This window comes from Hyperoodon ampullatus (genome assembly GCF_949752795.1).
Source record: "Hyperoodon ampullatus genome assembly, chromosome: 8".
Taxonomy (NCBI): domain Eukaryota; kingdom Metazoa; phylum Chordata; class Mammalia; order Artiodactyla; family Ziphiidae; genus Hyperoodon; species Hyperoodon ampullatus.
This window is the reverse complement of record NC_136921.1, coordinates 9769400-9788207: the sequence shown is the minus strand read 5'-3', so window position 1 is coordinate 9788207 and position 18808 is coordinate 9769400. Positions and strand designations below refer to the sequence as shown.

Below are 18808 nucleotides of genomic sequence, written 5' to 3'. Positions count from 1 at the left end.
ATGGTCAAAAACAAGCTTCTCAGTTAAATATTACAAAAATTAAATGCTTTGAAAACCATAGGAAGTGCTGTTTTGTTCTCTGTATTTGCATCGTTTAGATTTCTCAAAGTAGAAAAAAATAAAAGCACTTCATCATTACAGTAATCATGTAATTGAAGAGGGTCACCACGATTTCTAATCAGTTCTAATGAAGTTAACATTTGGCTTCCTGAAGAAGTCTTTTTTGGAAAAAAGAGAAAAGTGCCTCAGGATGCCTTTCTCTTATCTATTGCGTGTTTCTTTGCTTGAATGTATTATTCTCAAACATTAGTTCTTCCTGCTCCGCTATACACTTCAAGGCAATTTCTTTCCCTTTTACCTAGGACCCAGAGCCCAGCACAATGAACGTAAGAGGTATTCATCTTTAGTCTAAGCTCCTTAAAGGCCATAAAATATTACATGTGAATAAAGTTTAATTAATACTAGGGTACATTTATTCTAATAACTTAGCTCAGGGTTTCCACACATCAAGAATGTGTGGAACAGTGGTCTCACACACAGTGTTAGAATTCCTGGTGGCAAAGTGGTTAAGAATCCGCCTGCCAATGCAGGGGACACGGGTTTGAGCCCTGGTCTGGGAAGATCCCACGTGCCACGGAGCAACTAAGCCCGTGGGCCACAATTACTGAGCCTGCGTTCTAGAGCCAGCGAACCACAACTACTGAGACCACGTGCTACAACTACTGAAGCCCGCACGCCTAGAGCTTGTGCTCCGTAACAAGAGAAGCCACTGCAATGAGAAACCTGCGCACCACAACGAAGAGTAGCCCCCACTCGCTGCAACTAGAGAAAGCCCGCGCGCAGCAATGAAGAGACCCAAAGCAGCCCAAAATAAACAAATAAATAAATTTATTAAAAGAGCATTTGATCTCCAACTGTGGTCATGACCAACTCACAACTAGAACACTTTTGTTTCTGGTTATAGGAGAAAAACCAACTTGCTGTCCTACTCTGACGTTAGAAAATAAGTAGCGGGCTTCCCTGGTGGCGCGGTGGTTGAGAGTCCGCCTGCCGATGCAGGGGACGCGGGTTCGTGCCCCGGTCCAGGAAGATCCCACATACCGCGGAGCGGCTGGCCCCGTGAGCCATGGCTGATGAGCCTGCGCGTCCGGAGCCTGTGCTCTGCAACGGGAGAGGCCGCAACAGTGAGAGGCCCGTGTACCGCAAAAAAAAAAAAAAAAAAAAAAAAAGAAAGAAAGTAGCAAATGCTGCAAAGATAAAGATACTAAAACATGACAATTTAGTAATAAGGCGGGAGCATTCCTTATCCATCTCCATAAAACTAAATGTGGTGTATCAATTATTATACACTTTGTGTACAGATACAGGTACAGTAATAAATCTAAAACTGCCTCAGACTGACTACCTTGAAACCTGATCCCTCTTGACAAACCCAGAGAAATTTTCTTTAATTTAAAATTAAAAAAAGATCTTTCGAGTAAACTTACTTGCTAATTTGGCCTGTAATCCAGAAGGTCCAGGTTTTGATGTCTCTGACTTAGAAGACCCTGGAAGAGACAGTTTTGTTTTAGGAAGGCTAACTTTAGGGCTGAAACGAGCAGCCCAATCAAATTTTGAAGAGCCACCAGTTTTACTCTGTTCCTTTTCCCTGCTACTTCTTCTTGGACTGGGACTGGATGCTGAACGGGAACGTCTGGCCTTGTTCTGGTCTTTTCCTTGTTTCACCCTGGCACCTGGTGGAACAGTAGAGGAGGCCGAGGCTACAGCAGAAGACGAGGAGGAAGTAGAGGCAGCAGAAGAAGAATCGGTGATGGTGCTACACCCAGCTTTGGCTGAGGCGGCTGATTTTGAAGCCAGCTTGGTAGGTTTTGCAGATCTCTCTTCGGCACCAGTTGCTTCCGACACAGAACCACTCTTTATACAAGAACTCTCTGTCCTCTTTCTTTTCTGACTCCGTGAACTAGTAGTGGCCCCACTCTTCCTGGTATGAGCCTTGCTTGTTGATGGAGACTGTGCAGATTTCAGTTGTTGCTCCTGGTCTAAATGTCTCTTCTTTGACTTACTGTGTGGCTTACTTGTTTCTGAGGGAGATTCAGTATGCTGAAGTGCTTTGGGTTTTTTTGCAGAGTTAGGAGAATTGGTCCTGTTGTAGTCTGGACTAGCACTGCGTTTCACTCCTCGAGAACTGTCTTTCTTAGGCACCTGCCCCGTTTTCTGCCTTTCTGAAGTATTGGCTCTGTCTGGATCCTCTGGTTGTGGGACTATGACAGCAGATGATGAACTGCAGCTTCTAAGAGGTTAGATAAGACAAGAGTTAATATCAGCCTGCCATCGTTAAACCTGTCGTATAATACTTATTTATTAACTTCTCAAATCTGTGGAAATAAGATTTTTTTTTAAGTGCAAAAGTTTTCCTGGTAAGTCCAGTAACTAAATAAACATAGGCTCGCAAACGGTTCAAAATTGAGGGAAGGGGCCTCCCTGGTGGCGCAGTGGTTGAGAGTCCGCCTGCCGATGCAGGGGATACGGGTTCGTGCCCCGGTCTGGGAGGATCCCATATGCCGCGGAGTGGCTGGGCCCGTGAGCCATGGCTGCTGAGCCTGCGCATCCGGAGCCTGTGCTCCGCAACGGGAGAGGCCACAACAGTGAGAGGCCCGCATACCACAAAAAAAAAAAAAAAAAAAAAAAAAAAAAAAAAAAAAAATTGAGGGAAAAAAAAGGGGGTGGGGCGAGGGCGACACTTTGGATGGTAAAATATTAGAAGATCAGGCTAATTCTTTAGCTCAAAGATTACTGACACTAACTCCCCTAATCATAAAACAGGAATTAGGATTACAAGAAAAAGAATGCTTACTTAATAGTTCAGAACCAGTTGAAACTAGAATACCGATACTCTATTTACAAACACAACTTATTTGTCAAAGCTTAAAATAAATAAGCATTAACATATACACTTTCAAAATGAAGGTTAGAAGGTTTTATATTGTAGTATCAAATATTTACAGTCACATTCCGTTCCAAAGACTCCTATCAATTAGATCTTAAGACATACTGATCTGTGGCTCTGACAATAAAAAAAACTAAGAAAAACTGGATTTAAAATGGCATTTCAGATGCCTATAATGGTTTGTTAGGCAAAAGGAGAAACTCGCAGCTCTCTAATCAAGGAGAATAAAGCCCTATCTGGGGTATGTTGCACTGACATCACTGCAGAGGTGATTCACTATTAATCCTAAAAGTTATACCCGGATAATAATGAAAACATGTATCGTAACATTTTGGCGTAACCTGGTACGTTTTAATATTATGCAATGATTCAAATGCAAATAATTCTGCCTTGAAAAATGTATAAGCAATGTGAAGATTTACCTTTTAGAAAGGTGTCCCCTTGACAGTTCAGAAGTAGTATTAGACTGCACTTTGGGTGCCTTAGAATTAGATTTTCTACTCTCAGGAGGGCTATATCCCTTATGTTTTGCCTGCCCTAAATGTGACCTGTCAGCAGAAAACCAAAACAGAAATCTATCAGGAAAATGAGATGCAAATACAACACTGAAAGTGAAATCTTTTTTCATTAAGAAAAAAAAAAAGCTTCCCAATTCTTCATTATTGACTCTACCCTTTTCCCAAATATTTCTATAATTAAATTATTATTCTATCAAATAATCTGGCCAAAGAAATTACCTTTTAGAACCAACCCCCTCAATACCCAAGAGTTAAGATTTTTTTTATAACCAGCTGAAGTACACCAAAAAACCAAGTCCTAGATAAAAAGGTAAAGAATTTACCACAAAATATTCCAAACACATTCAAAACAATTGCACCGTTGATACATGGTTGGGTTATATTTATAATAAATCAAATCCTTATGCCAGCATTGTTTTAAGAGCAAGTTTGAGGGACATGAAGAAACTGTTTTCAGTTGTTAGATGTTTAACCTCTGGCAAAGGTCACATGAGATTTACACAAGCAAAGGAAGCATGCACGAATATATACTCAGAAAAGTTGGTGTTCCAGAGGTGAGATATTAACAGAACAGATGCAATATAAGTAATTCACGGCCAACATCCATCCTTCATGTAAATAACATAAAAGAGCATATTCTAATAAGAATAATAAAGTTTCATTAATACCAAAGCTGTTTACTTTGTTTAAAAAAATTTTTTTAAAGGCCTTCAATCTGAAAATGATCTCAAAGGAATTTAGAAATGAGTCACTGAACGCCTTACACGATAACTCTAACTGAACATATAAGGATGCCGTACAGTTCTTAACATATCATACGTGTTCCACCATCTCTTCAAAAAGATGATCTAAGGTCTCAGTATCTTTATTGTTTTCTTTCATTATTGCAGAAGAACTCAACACTGGATTCTTGAAAGAAGATATGGCATTAGCTTCTTAATGAAAGTAAATATTTCTTGGGTCCATACTATCATTTTCATTTTTAAGGTTTTAATCCATAAAAGAATAGTACTTTCTAAAGATTTAACTAGATCAACTACTAAAAAACTATAGTAACCTACAGTCTTTTGTGTGTCGTAGTCTTTGCTTTAGTAATGATTTTTCCCCCCACGGTATATGTTATATTTTCTCTGGGTGTATCCAAGCTTAACCTTATAAGAGTTTTATATACTGTGATTTAGTTTTTATTTTTCCTAGATATTCTTACACTGGCAGACTGAAATTTTGCTTTATCCCATGAGTTTCTTGTTTGAGAGATTTAGTTTCTAGGACTTGCTTTTGTTTTCGTTACATTTCTAGTAACAGATATGAGAGTTCTACTTTTTTAAAAAAAAAAGGAATAAGATTGAGTAAATTTGCAAATCATTTCATAGTTATTTTTTAAAAAGGGAGGTAAAATGTTGTTTTCAGGTATACAATTTAATATCCACGGAATAATATTTACAAATTACATCATTCAGGTTCTCTACATGCTTATTTTTGTAAAGTTTGCCACAGATTAATCTTTTAATTGAATCACAATTTCTACTTCATTTCATAATAAAATTTAAAATATTCCTTGCTGTATTCCTTTAAAATTTAAAAGTCATATTAAAAGAAAACTTTATCCATTCAAAGCTAGACAACTTTGTGATAACGTTCAAGTAGTTAAGTAGTTAAATGTCAACCCTTAAAAAAAAACAAAAACAAAAACAGGAAAACAAAGAAAACCACCATAACATATTCCTAAGCCTCTTTGTCGACAGAAATTGACCAACACTAACCTAATGCTGATCCCACTGCAGAGGCAGCACTCCTCCTCTGCTCGACCCAAATAAATTGTCCTCTGGTTTTAAAATACATCTAACTTTGTAGCCACCCAAACCCACTCCTGCATTTTTCATGTCCTTACTAACACTTTCAAGGAACTAAAGAATTTAGCAGGTAAAGTCTCAATATGTATGAAAGGGGGAGGGGAGGGGAGGAAAAAGAACAGAAAGAAAACAGTATCCAGTCATCTGAGAAGGTGAGGCTCACAAAACTGGCTTAAATCCCATACTTATCTGATTCTACCTTTCCTAAAATTATTTTTAAGTGTGATATTCTGAGGCCTTGTCAAAAAATTTTTTTAAATATTATGAAACACTGACCATTTATGTCCTTCTGACTATTGTTTAGCATGATCTTAATATTGATACATTTTCTGTAGAGGGTAGTAAAATACTTCCAGCTTTGTGGGCGGTACTATGTGTCACAAAAGCAGGTATAAACAACACATAAACAAATGGGCACGGCTATGTTCCAACCAAATTTTTATTTACAAAAGCAGGCAGTAGGCTGGATTTGACCCATGGGTTTTCCAACCCAACTTACCACAAGAGGAGTAAGCAACCACATGGTTACCATAAGTAACTATGGGCCCTCCCAAAGTGGGACTCTATTTTATCATGCCCATTTATAAATTATTAATGCTCAGATACTGTAAGGAAATCTCCATAAAATAATAATGCCCAATTAGAACAGCCAATTAGAGTATAACAGCATTCAGCACTAAACGAGTCTTGATGCCTTTTAGCTCATTTTACCAACTCCCTCATTTATCAAACCTTATTGTTTAACATTAATTTTTATTAAAAAACATAATCTCTTTAAGACACGTAAAAGTTATATCCACTGTAAATCAAATTTGCAAGAACAAGACAATAAAATTCACGACAAACTCTTAAGTAGCACCAGAATGAGCCCATTTAGTGAATTACAGCCCAAGACAGTTGGGTGGGTGGATGGAGCGGGGGCACAAGTATATTCAGGAACTTCTACATCAACCTATGGATGTTGCTGGAAAAAAAAGAATCTCATGCTCTGCAAAATCACCCACTAAAAATAACTGGACTAATGGTGAAAATAAGCAGTGAGAGTCCTAACAAAAACGTCATCAATTTTAATAAAAGATTAAACCTTCACTAACATTTGCACCAATAATCCCAGTTGGTCTACTCATTAGAGTCTTATTTTTGTACTTTCTCCTTTAAGTGTAAATTTTTCAAGACATTTTCTTTCAGGACCAGCTTCGACAAAATTAAAAATACAATTCTGGGGGAGACTTCCCTTTTTGTCATTTTCTTTCTTTATAAATACAGAAGTAAATGGTTTTGAGCTTCCTGGGAGTGTTACCAGTGCAAAGTGTGGTGGTTCTGGAAGCCACTGAACTAGCTATTTCTTGCACTAAATGATTTCTTTAACCCATTTCTGCACTATTTCCAGGTCTTTCGTAAGACTTCATAGATTAGCAGTTCATATATTAACACTACAGGAAAAGCTGCCTATGACCTGACATTACTTCCACATCATATTGCCATCATTTTCCTATTTACCAAGTACCTGCAGGCCAACTCACGTTAAAGAAACCCAGGGTGCAACAGAGCATACTATGATCAACTCTGGGTTATAGGCTTTCAACATTAACTTGAAAGCAAGTCTCAAACGCCTCTTGCTGACTTTTAGGCAAATTGTAGTGACTGTCCCTTCTAGATACTTAATTTGGTAGTCTTAAAGATTAGACTTGGTAGTCTTAAAGACTAGAAACCATCTCTAGGCCAGAGGACATCTAAAAGAGGCCAAAACCTTGTAGCAAAAAGTATTCTTATTCTAATCTTAGACAAAATGAGGAAGGTGGCTAGTTACAAGGAGCTAGTTAATTCCCTGTATTACAGTGTCTGGATTTTCTTTGAAATTAATATCTATGCCAGACATACAACTCAAATATATGTATATATTACCAAATATAAATGATTTGGTACTGCATGTGTATACAGACGTACATTTTTATGCTCTTGCATTTTATATACAGAATTATAACATTATAGTTTTGTGTTCCAAAAATTAAATGCTTTATTTATAATGCTATAAAATGCATATTATAAAGAAGCCCCTGATTTTCAATAATCAAAGTGGAAAGTTCACTTAAACCACTTTAAACAAAAAACTCACTAATGCTCTCTGTAAAATGTACTAGTTTCTATTTCAGTCACAAGACAGAAGCTGAGTAGTCTGACCAATGTTCCTATGTTCAATTATGGAGAAATGCTAGCCCAAATAATTCTGTAATTTAGAACTCCTGATTTATCTTAAAAAGCAGTGGTTTCAAAAAAAAAAAACAGTAGTGGTTCCTCCTCTGGGGAGTATTTTGAAACAGTATGTTGGGGAACAGTAGTGCTCTTGGCATTTTTAGCAGGTAAGGACTAGAGGTAGAAGATGTCATGCAATACACAGAACCCATGAGACACAGTGAAAAACTGTCTCATCACCCATATATTTCACATAGCCTTGTTAATATATGAAGACCTTACAAAAAAAACTTAAAACATGGCCATGACATAGGGGAAAAACAGGTTTATAATTTCTCAGTTTAGAGCTGTTTTGCATGGTTCTCTATATACTTAAATTCTGCAGGAATGCATGGGAATCCACAAAAGATTCTATCTGTTTTTTGCAGCTTGACCAAGAGTCATGCATCATTTTGGAAAAGTTTATAATGAAAATGCTGCTTACAGCATTTAAGTCTGTTGTTGCAGCTGTCACATTCAATAAATTCAAATATAGATGCAAGCATCTGAATATAGTGTCATCTTCTGTCAAGTACCCGCATTTACCTACTGAAATAATCTTATTTTGTTATCAACTGTTTTCCTTTTACTTGTTTATTTTCACCTTTGTAAAATGCTTGTACATTACATTCATGTTTCTAAACTGTGGAGGGAGGCTTTTTATATACTTCTTAATTCAAGATACTAAAGGAGCATCAAAATAAAGATGTTTACATTATATGAGACACATTGTAGAGTGGGAGCACTGGACCGAATAGAGTTGAGAACTACTGTACCAAGCTACTCAGTTCACACTTGCACATACTTGGTTTCCCAACTCAAGTATATGCAAGTCACGAAAGGGCACATAAATACTGACAACACACTACACTGTGTCCCGTCCTCAAAGAGGTTAGAATTCATAAAACAAAGAGATCTACCAAGTGCTATAAAGTTCACAACAAAGGGAGAAATTACTCTTAGCGAGAAAATACAGGTTTTATAGACCACGTGGCATTTAAACCACAGCCTGAAGAATGAAAAGCTGAGGAAAAAGAGCGTTCCACTTAAAAGCAGCATAAAAAAGGGCAGAGAGGCGGCAAATTTTAAAACCCACCTGGCACCTGGCAAATGATATGAATTTCCCTAAGCACAGAGACACATTAGGAAACAAGGTTGGAAGGTCAGGCTAGGGCTTAAATGCCTTTTGGAAGGATTTTGTTCTTAATCGTAGCTTGGAGTAAGAGACTAACAACAGGGTTGGAAACATGCAAAGGCCAAACTTTTATATGTTCAACAATCTGGGTATACTGAGAATGGGTGAGTAAACTACAATAACTTTAAGTTACTGTGCAAAGAAAAAGAGGCAGAGGGACTGAAAATCAAAACCATATATATACACTAATATGTATAAAATAGATAACTAATAAGAACCTGCTGTATTTTTTTAATAAATAAAATTCATATTTAAACAAACAAACAAACAAAAACCATGGGAAAAGATGCCCACCCCCCCAAAGGGAATCTCACAGCTCAATTTACTTTTGCCCCCACCTTTCACAAATAAATTAGTTGGGTGAGGGGTATAAACACTGAGATAATAAAAGAAAATTAGTGATTAGTGATAGATTAGTGATACAATACTATCTCATGAACTACACTGGCTTTTACAAATACCTGGATAAAAATGTATTAAGATGACCACAGAGGACTTCCCTGGTGGCGCAGTGGTTAAGAATCCGCCTGCAAATGCAGGGGACACAGGTTCAACCCCTGATCCGGGAAGATCCCACAGGCTGTGAAGCAACTAAGCCTGTGTGCCACAACTACTGAAGCCCACGAGCCCTGGAGCCCACGTGCCGCAACTACTGAGCCCATGTGCTGCAACTGAGCCCACGCGCCACAACTACTGAGCCCATGCACCGCAACTACTGAAGCCCGCACGCTCTAGGGCCTGCATGCCACAACTACTGAGTGCATGTGCTGCAACCACTGAAGCCCACGTGCCTAGAGCCCACGCTCCACAACAAGAGAAGCCACTGCAATGAGAAGCCCGCACACTGCAACAAAGAGTAGCCCCTGATCGCCACAACTAGAGAAAGCCCGTGTGCAGCAACAAAGATCCAACGCAGCCAAAAAAAAGAGTAAAAAAATTAAAAAAAATCCAAAAAAACCCAAAACACAGAATAATTTTAAAGGTGTGATTATGTGATAAGCTTTATACTGATTCTTTAAAGACATTATCTAGCTTAATCCTCAAATGACACCAGAGGCAGGTATATTTCCATTTTAAAGATGTAAGAATGGAGGCTTGCCCAAAATCACCCAGCCCTTGGGCAGGAAAGGTGAGACTGAGCCCAGGTATTCCAAATCCCTAAATTTGAAACCCCACAGTTACATCTAGGGGCTTAGTGGTGAAAGTAAAAGGCCAGCATCTAGTTATTAAATTTTTCCTACCCATGCTGGTATTTCTGTTCCTGATTGTATATGTCAAAATAAACGGCTTAAGGCTTTGGAGATGCTATATGAGAAAAATAGAAGAAAATCACGTTTTCCCTCCTGCTTCAAACGTAAAAGCCTTCCATATATGATATTGAAACTTGCTGTTCAATTACTGAAGAAGCATTTGCATATATTTATTTTTTTAGTCACACTGATACTCCAGGAAAGCATTCTGAGACTGAGAAGGCATTTGTAAAAAGTGGTGTGGAACATCAGATTCCTTCAATACTGAGGGACAGGAGAATCAGAGCAAATCGTCAGGTAAGATATGAAATAATCTATGGCAGCTGATGCCTTATAGGTTTCCAATATGTTTATGAAGTGACTTATGGACAATATTTCACATTTGATGATTAAAGAAAGAAATATATAATGCAGAGAAAATTACACAATATATAAAATATTACTTTGTTGGTCCAAGAAATAATTTAACATGGATACTATTAAGAATCCAATGCACATAACTTCTACCCAGAAAAAAGTAGCCTCTGTTCCTCTTTAGATCAAGACAACCATGCCACTGTTGAACGTAACACTGTCAATCCTGCCTCCCAGCACAAGGCCTGATGGGACAGACCAGCCTTCTGAGCATTACCAAAGCAGCCCAAAAAGTGGAAAAGCATGTGCACACGTGGTTCTTTGGGTGAAAATCAAAGTACCTAATTATGCAGTAAGATTCGCCATTACTGAAATGAGCAAGTGACCAGTTACTGAGCCAACTCCAGTATAAATTGTTTTTTAAAGTGGTTTCAATTTAGTCCTAAGAAACAATGAAGTCATTGTCACATCACACTGTCTCCCCTTAACATTCATTCTCCTCCCAAAGATGAGGAAGCTTGTGCTTCCATCTGACTGGGCAAAGGTCAGGATTAAAAAAGAGACGGAAGGAACACCAAAAAAGGAATATTTGAAAAGGCAGGGCTTCCCTGGTGGTTCAGTGGTTAAGAATCCGCCTGCCAATGCAGGGGACACGAGTTCGAGCCCTGGTCCGGGAAGATCCCACATGCCGCAGAGCAACTAAGCCCGTGTGCCACAACTACTGAGCCTGTGCTCTAGAGCTCATGAGCCACAACTACCGAAGCCCACGCACCTAGAGCCCGTGCTCCACAACAAGAAGCCGCCGCAATGAGAAACCCGCGCACCGCAACGAAGAGTAGCCCCCGCTCACCACAACTAGAGAAAAACCAAACGCAGCAACAAAGACCCAACGCAGCCAAAAATAAATAAATAAATAAAATTTAAAGATCAAAATTACAAGGCACTCATACTGGTTAATTAAGTAGGAGAATGAAGAGAACAACACACAACTGCATGGCCATGCTGCCCTAAGTAGAATTTAGGGAAATAAACGGTTTGTTGCAGACATGGGAGCAAGAACAAAAATTTAAAAATGGTGTTAAAGAGCCTGCGATAGCTACCAGGTGCTTTTTGCAAACATTCCATTTCTCTTCTTTCCAGACACACAGTAGGATGATACCTGCCAAACCACCTGGAAGTTATGGGCAGCCATGTAAGTTGTTCTGGTCAAGGAACATGAGTGGAAATGGATCACTTCTGAGGGAAGCCTTGGACAGCCAGAGAGCAAGTCAGCATATTCTCTTGCCACCACAGCAGTGACACCTGAATACCTGACTGTGCAGACACGGAGCAGAGCCTGCAGGTAGCGCAGGATGGACATGTTTCCTAGTGGTTAGATTGTTAATACTGATATTTAGGAGCTGTTTGTTACTGTAGCACAATCCAGGCACCTTGTCGCATAGCCCATTTAAACCAGGCCCTATTTCAACTGGCCTTCACTCCAGTCAATGACCTTTTCATGACCATTTCAATAAAAGGAAGTCACAGATCTGTGCCTAAAAATGCCAAGGAAGTAAATCTCCTGATTTCAACACTAGTATTTGCTGAATACCTACTACTTGTGAGCAAGGTAACAAGAGACACAGAAAAATGAGAAATCAAATCCACTCTGGAAGTAACTAATGACTCCACATCTCAAGTAGAGACAAATATGGCTGACATGTACCATTTTACAACTGCTTCTTCAGCCTTCAAAGCCCCATCAATGAGGTCATCACTAGAAATGTTTCTCACTTGACTTTAATAACCACTTACATGCCCATTTCCCCTACTGAACTGGAAACTGCTTGTGACAAAGGCTATTCTACTCTAATTTTTATAATTACCATCTAGCATGGTGCTTACTAGCATGGTGTTCTACAAATGGATGAATACAATCTTTTTTTTTTTTTTTTTTTTTTTTTTGCGGTACGCGGGCCTCTCACTGTTGTGGCCCCTCCCGTTGCGGAGCACAAGCTCCGGACGTGCAGGCTCAGCGGCCATGGCTCACGGGCCCAGCCGCTCCGCGGCATGTGGGATCCTCCCAGACCGGGGCACAAACCCATGTCCCCTGCATCGGCAGGCAGACTCTCAACCACTGTGCCACCAGGGAAGCCCCATGAATAAAATCTTGTACTGAGTTTGTACTCCAAGTACATCAAGGCAGGACTCTTTAGCTCTAAAGCCAAAAACAGAGGCTTTATTAAAATAAGGCACACATACCTCCAGAATCCAAAGAGTTAAATAAGCAAGTCTAGAGAAAAGAGTCAGCACAGCTCTGAAGAACTAAGGAATTGAAACTAGTCAGAATTTTAATCACACGTGATTTCTAATATATTTGCTTTTCTCTGACTGTCCATCATCTTCCATAAGGCAGGAGACATGCAGTTGGCAACTTCAGATTCACATCTTCCCTGTGCTACCAGAAAGGGAAAAGCTTTCAGTTTTTTCCAGCATGGATCATAGGACCACCTCAGTCCCATCACTGAGCTCAGAATAAATGAAGACTGCAGATTCTCCCAGCTTTGGCAAAAGGCAATGGGGAGCCAGGAGCAGAGTAAGATCACGGCGGAAAAAATTAACTACCACTCAAAATACGTGGGTGAAGAACTGAGGGAAATCATTACACAAGAAGAGGGGCTAATCTCAGCTGAACAAATTAGAGGTTCAGTTCTCCTGTATCGTGGTTCAAAGGAAGGTTAATAACATGAAAACTTATTAGTACATTTACATCAAGAAGTATTCTCACTCAGATCTCACTCCTTAAACCTATTTTTCTAATGTTTAACATCTCATTACTATAGAAACACCAATAAAATGAAATCAATGCAATTTTTCCAGATCAAATTAGCAGGAAAACGCAAAATGGAGATAACACAAATAGAATGATGAGAAAAAGCACTCTTTTTCCTGACGGTGATAAGTAAATTGGAGAAAAAAATTTATGTGAAATAAGTTGACCATAAAAAACTCGCTTTGACCAAGCAATTTCACTTCTGGGAACATATCTCTTAAGAGATGCCAAAATTGCAAACATTTAAGCGTAAGCGAAAACTTTTCCCACTGCAACCATCTAACTATCCAAAAAATGAAAATTAATAGTGGAAAATGTTGCGTACTGATTCAGCAAATCATGTGACCATCTGTAAACAATTACCAAAAAATCATAATGTAAGAGAAAATGTTTGTTAGGATACTGAGTGAAAAAAGTAGGATCCAAAAGTATTTACAGTGTAATCAGCTACATGCTAAATTGTATTTTGAAGACAGACAGGGACTTCCCTGCAGGGGGCACAGGTTCAATCACTGGTCAGGGAACTCAGATCCTCCCCCCTCCCAAAAAATAACAGATAAAGACAGATAAAAATCAAAATATTAACACAGACAATCTCTGGATGATATTTATTTTCCTTCTGTGTTTTTCTGTATCCCATCCCTTTGAAATAGTTTTTTAAGCAAAACACAAATCTATTTCTTCCTTAGTATAATTAATGCTGGCTTAAAAAATCCCTGCTTTGACAATGGTAACAGAAAGCTATAACTTTTAGATCTCATAAAATTTTATTACTCAGTAATAAATAATTATCAAAACTTTGCAGACAAATTTTGTACTGGGGGTGAGAAGGTGGGGTGGATTGGATTCAAGCATTTCCTCACACCATTAAAAAAACACTGATGGATTACAATAAAATGTAAAAATGGAACCATAACCGAACTGAGAAGAAAATTTTATTCTGGGTATGGAGAAGGCAAAGGAAGAAAAGAAACAAAGAGCTGACAGACTTGACTATCTAATTTAAAATCTACTATAAATTAAAACAAACCAGAACAAGTAATAAAACTAGCAAAAAATACTTGCCCGTGTCAGTAGGTTGATACCCTTCCCATAAAGGGTTCTAATAAAAGAGCAAGCATCTCCAAAATTAAAACAAAGGACACGAATAGACAACTCATAAAATAAATAAAAATGGCCAATATGTGGGGAAGATCTTCACTCTAAAGTAACCAAAGAAATGGTAACTTTAACCAAAGGAACACTTTTTTCCACAAACTCTGATTAAAAATGGTGTGCTGGGGCTTCCCTGGTGGCGCAGTGGTTGAGAGTCCGCCTGCCAATGCAGGGGACAAGGGTTCATGCCCCAGTCCGGGAAGATCCCACATGCTGTGGAGCGGCTGGGCCCGTGAGCCATGGCCGCTGAGCCTGCGCGTCCGGAGCCTGTGCTCTGCAACGGGAGAGGCCACAACAGTGAGAGGCCCATGTACCGCAAAAAAAAAAAATGTTGTGCTGTACTGACTAGGATTTGGCGAAATAGGCATTCTCACAAAGTATTAGTAGGAGTATAAATTGGTTTAATCAAAAAAGGAAAAAAGATAAAGTGGTTCAATCTTTCTGAAACACAATTTAGCATTCTGTTAAGTCTTCAAAATATTCATATCCTTAGGTCCTATGAACCCATTTCAGGAATTTGACTTGATAAAATCAGAATAATACTCAAATGTGACAGGCACAGCAGCAACATATTTTACAGAAAAAAACTGGGGTGGAGGGGGAGAATGGGACTAGAGGCCCTAATTTATATCATGGGCTTTCATATCACGGAAAATCATGGAGTAGAAATACTAACCATCATTATCTTTCGTGGATGGATTGAATTTATCCTAATTCTTTTATTTTCCTGAAGCATCCCAATTTTCTTTTCTCAATATGCTGTGTTTTTATAACAAAAACAATGTAGAAGAAACCTTCACTACAGCAATCTCAACCAAAGTTGCTATAAAATTGAATTCAATCCCACCGCTGACATTTGAGAAAAACAAGAAAAAGCACATGATATAATGAAAATGCTACTGCATGGCAAAGAGGGAGGGAGAGCCTACAAATACCTGTGCTAGAAGTGGGAAAGACTAGATAGCATCCCTGAGAGCAAGCCCACAGAGAAGCAATGGAGGTGAGTGATTTCCTAAAGAAGAAAAAGAGATCAAAAAAGAGGAACAGAGCAACAATAGCCCAAAAAATTATGGAAGAAAGGAAAAGAGAAAAACAATAGAAGAGGAGGAAGATAATCTAGCTCAATTATGGACAGAGATGAAGGATGGGTGAAAAAGAACAGAGGGAATAATAAGGAAAAAATAAATATATCCCAAATATCCAACTTTCTTTTATCTTAAGGGTGAACTAAAACTTTTCTTCTTAAAAAAAAAAAAAAAAAGGGCTTCCCTGGTGGCGCAGTGGTTGAGAGTCCGCCTGCCGATGCAGGGGACACGGGTTCGTGCCCCGGTCCAGGAGGATCCCACATGCCGCGGAGCGGCTGGGCCCGTGAGCCATGGCCACTGAGCCTGCAGGTCGGGAGCCTGTGCTCCACAACGGGAGAGGCCACAACAGTGAGAGGTCCGCGTACCGCAAAAAAAAAAAGAAAAAAAAAGTAAGTGAGCTTGATTTAGGAAAAGGGCAGGAGTGGTCACAGGAAGGAAGCTACACATAGAAGACAACTTAATGCAAGTTTGGGAGGAAACAGTGAATCAAAAATGAATGAATTAAAAAATTCTAGGAGGGGAAAACTGCTCCTTAAATTCTAAACTGAATGAGTTAATACTCTTCAATTGTAAGTACTTCATACCCTCCTCTAAGTCCTTCTTCATCATTTGGATCAAGTGGTTTGTGCAGTAAAAACAGTTTGGCACAATGAAAGGAATCACTGACTTGCAAGTGAAGAGGTCAGGAATCAGGTCCTGACTCTACATACCAGGCATGTAAAGCTGAGCAAACTACCACATTTAGAAAACAGGGGTTACATACTTAGCACACAGAGTTTCTGTGAGTCTCAAATTGAAAGAATATGTATAAAAAATGGCTTAACTAAAAATACTCCACCAGTGCTGTTGTAGTAGGTGCTGTTATTTATTAGCACTGTTTGAATCACTGTATCACTATGAATACATTCACAAGACCAAAGCCACTATTTTTTGGAAACAAAAGCCACAGTAACAGCGCTTTACTTATAGGAAAGCTAAGCAACAGAAGTTAGATTAAAAGAATAAAAATACAGTTGTAATTGCTCTCTCCCAATTAACCCCAATCCACTCACTCCCCAAAATGACTGGGGAGGTTTCTCAGAGGTTAGATAATTGTTAGCATAGCACACTCTCCTGGGGCTTCAAAAATCAGTCTGGGGTTTGATGAAAAGGTCCCTTCCAGCTCTGAGACTGTTATCACAAACAAAAGAATCAAGCTGTTTAAAATGGCAAAATGAAATTCAGATGTGCAAATATCTTCTAATTTGCATTCTTAGCCAAACTGATAAGACTTTTTGGCTAAAGTTCTAAATTTCTATGCCCTGATCATAATTATACTTATCCACATAAAAATAGGGAAAATCTATATATTCAAAGTTATTACAAATTATGGTATTAACCACACACAACTGAACATGAAGACTTTAAAAGTCCTGTTTTTAAACAATTTTTAAAGACACAGGAAACAACACATATGATACTAGGTTTTTAAAAAGTGAATAGGCCCTCTTTTCTGTACTACTTTTGTGGGGAAATGTTTTTTAAAGACATGTAAAAGTTGGAATCATGAGAGCTGAAATGGGGCCACATGACCGAAAAGTAGGAGAGATTAAAGCTATAAAAACCCTAATTATACCTTGCTTTATATTCTTTGGCGTGTTTCTCCATTCAAAACACGCTTTGAAATTTTATTATTTTCCTTCACAATTGAGCATATCATCAATTGTCTTAAAGCACATGAACTTCAGGGAAACATCTGCCATTCTACAAATCTGATTGAGTTCCATCCTGATTACAACTTTTAAGCCAATGCATTTTAATAACTAGTATTAACCATGTCCATCTGTTTTCCACTCATATTTTAAAATACATAATATAATAAAACATTTAAATAATTTTACAACATTATCACTAATGTGTAGAAAAGATAATGGTGCTGAAACGTCACTGTGGATTTAGAAGTAATATACTGTGTGACAGTGCAAAATGTCTGTCGATCATATGCAAGGGTCTAAATATAACCTGAGGATTAATATGTACAAAACTGTAATTGTTCGAAAGGTGTGAGTAACTTAGGTGCACATGCGTGCACATGTATACACACATACATGCCTTAAAAAAAAAGAGCAACTAAGGAGGAATAGGCCAATGTTAACAGTGACTACAAGTGGACTGTGAAACTGTGATGTTTTTCTTCATACTTTTCTGTATTTTCCAAATTCTGTAAAATATGTAACATTTTTATAATGGGGGAGTGATTTCTCTAATCAACAGCATAAATAAAGTTAAGTGTGGCTGTTCCCAAAGAACAATCTAAATGTACAAAAGCAAAAAAATTTAGAACAGAACTCTGTACTAAGCACTGCTCTCAGAGTTTAACATGTTAACAATACTGAAGTTAACTAGCAACCCTATGAAACAGATACCCCCACTGTGTGGACTAAAAAATGGAGGTTTCCTGAATGATATAACAAAGGACACATAGCTATTTAAAGGCAGAGGCAGAAATTGCACACAAAGCTGTCCTAGTCCAAAGTCCAAATGTTTAACCAATTAAATCACCTGACATGAACAAGATGTATTTCAGTATCTTCTTTACATTTGACATTTACCATTTTTTTTATAATTTAGTAGACAATATACATGGTAATATCTCAAAATGTTGCATCAGATAATCTTAGAGTTTAGCCATAATCTATTATAATCTAACCATGATTAGTCCATGGACTGAAAATTAGGCTCAAGTAATTCTGGGTTATTTTATGCATAAAATGACAGTTCTTAGCTAAATCAGACACGAAATCTTGCATTCAAGAGAATGTATCGATTCTTCACAGTACCTCCTATACAACGACTCCAACTAAAAAGATCAGCTCAACACCACACGCTGAGAATCGATGCGCTAACACAAGCCAGACGGCCTTGCCAGTCTGTCAGTGTGCATGTGTTGTCAAAAAGTAAGACGGGAAAAAACTCAAAAAGCTAGCTATCAAAACTCAAGATCTTAAAACAAAGAAGCTTCCTTTCAATAAGGTAAATAAATCAAGTCACAATATACATAAAGGAAGGGATCACAAATGGTTGAAATTACCATTTAAATTACCATTAAATACATACCTTCCTCCTGTCGAGTCGTCTTGTGGTTGGGCCCCGGCAGTGTTCCTCTGTGAACGTCGCAGTGACCCCCCTGGATTGTTATTAGGCCGGTTGGACATTGGCACCTCTCTCTTGAAGGGACATACCCTTTCTAGACACTACCATTCACTAAAAGGGGGAAAAAAAGGAGAAAAAATAAAATGTCAACTATACATAGTACAACACCAAAAACAAATGAGGGGCACCAAAGATGAAGGGGAAATGTTATGTAAACAATTTGATTGTACAGCCTTCACCAATGCTGCAGTGTCTTATTAAAGTGTGAAGTCTGG

At 38.4% G+C, this 18808-nt stretch overlaps 1 protein-coding gene across 12 annotated transcripts in view; it reads right to left on the bottom strand.

Annotated features, from left to right (window-relative positions):
- TRIP12 (thyroid hormone receptor interactor 12) overlaps nucleotides 1-18595 on the bottom strand; it is a gene marked incomplete at its 5' end in the record, with an annotated part of 106235 nt that extends 87640 nt beyond the window's left edge. For 6 of the 12 annotated variants that reach the window (XM_079710447.1, XM_079710452.1, XM_079710454.1 and 3 more), the window contains 3 exons: nucleotides 1488-2290; nucleotides 3370-3495; nucleotides 18498-18595. In XM_079710447.1, coding sequence (XP_079566573.1) covers nucleotides 1488-2290; nucleotides 3370-3495; nucleotides 18498-18595 — 1027 coding nt within the window. The remainder of the gene's footprint in view (nucleotides 1-1487; nucleotides 2291-3369; nucleotides 3496-18497) is intronic. The other 6 variants (XM_079710456.1, XM_079710457.1, XM_079710448.1 and 3 more) reach the window with 3 other exon arrangements.
- Between the last annotated feature and the right edge of the window lie 213 nt (nucleotides 18596-18808).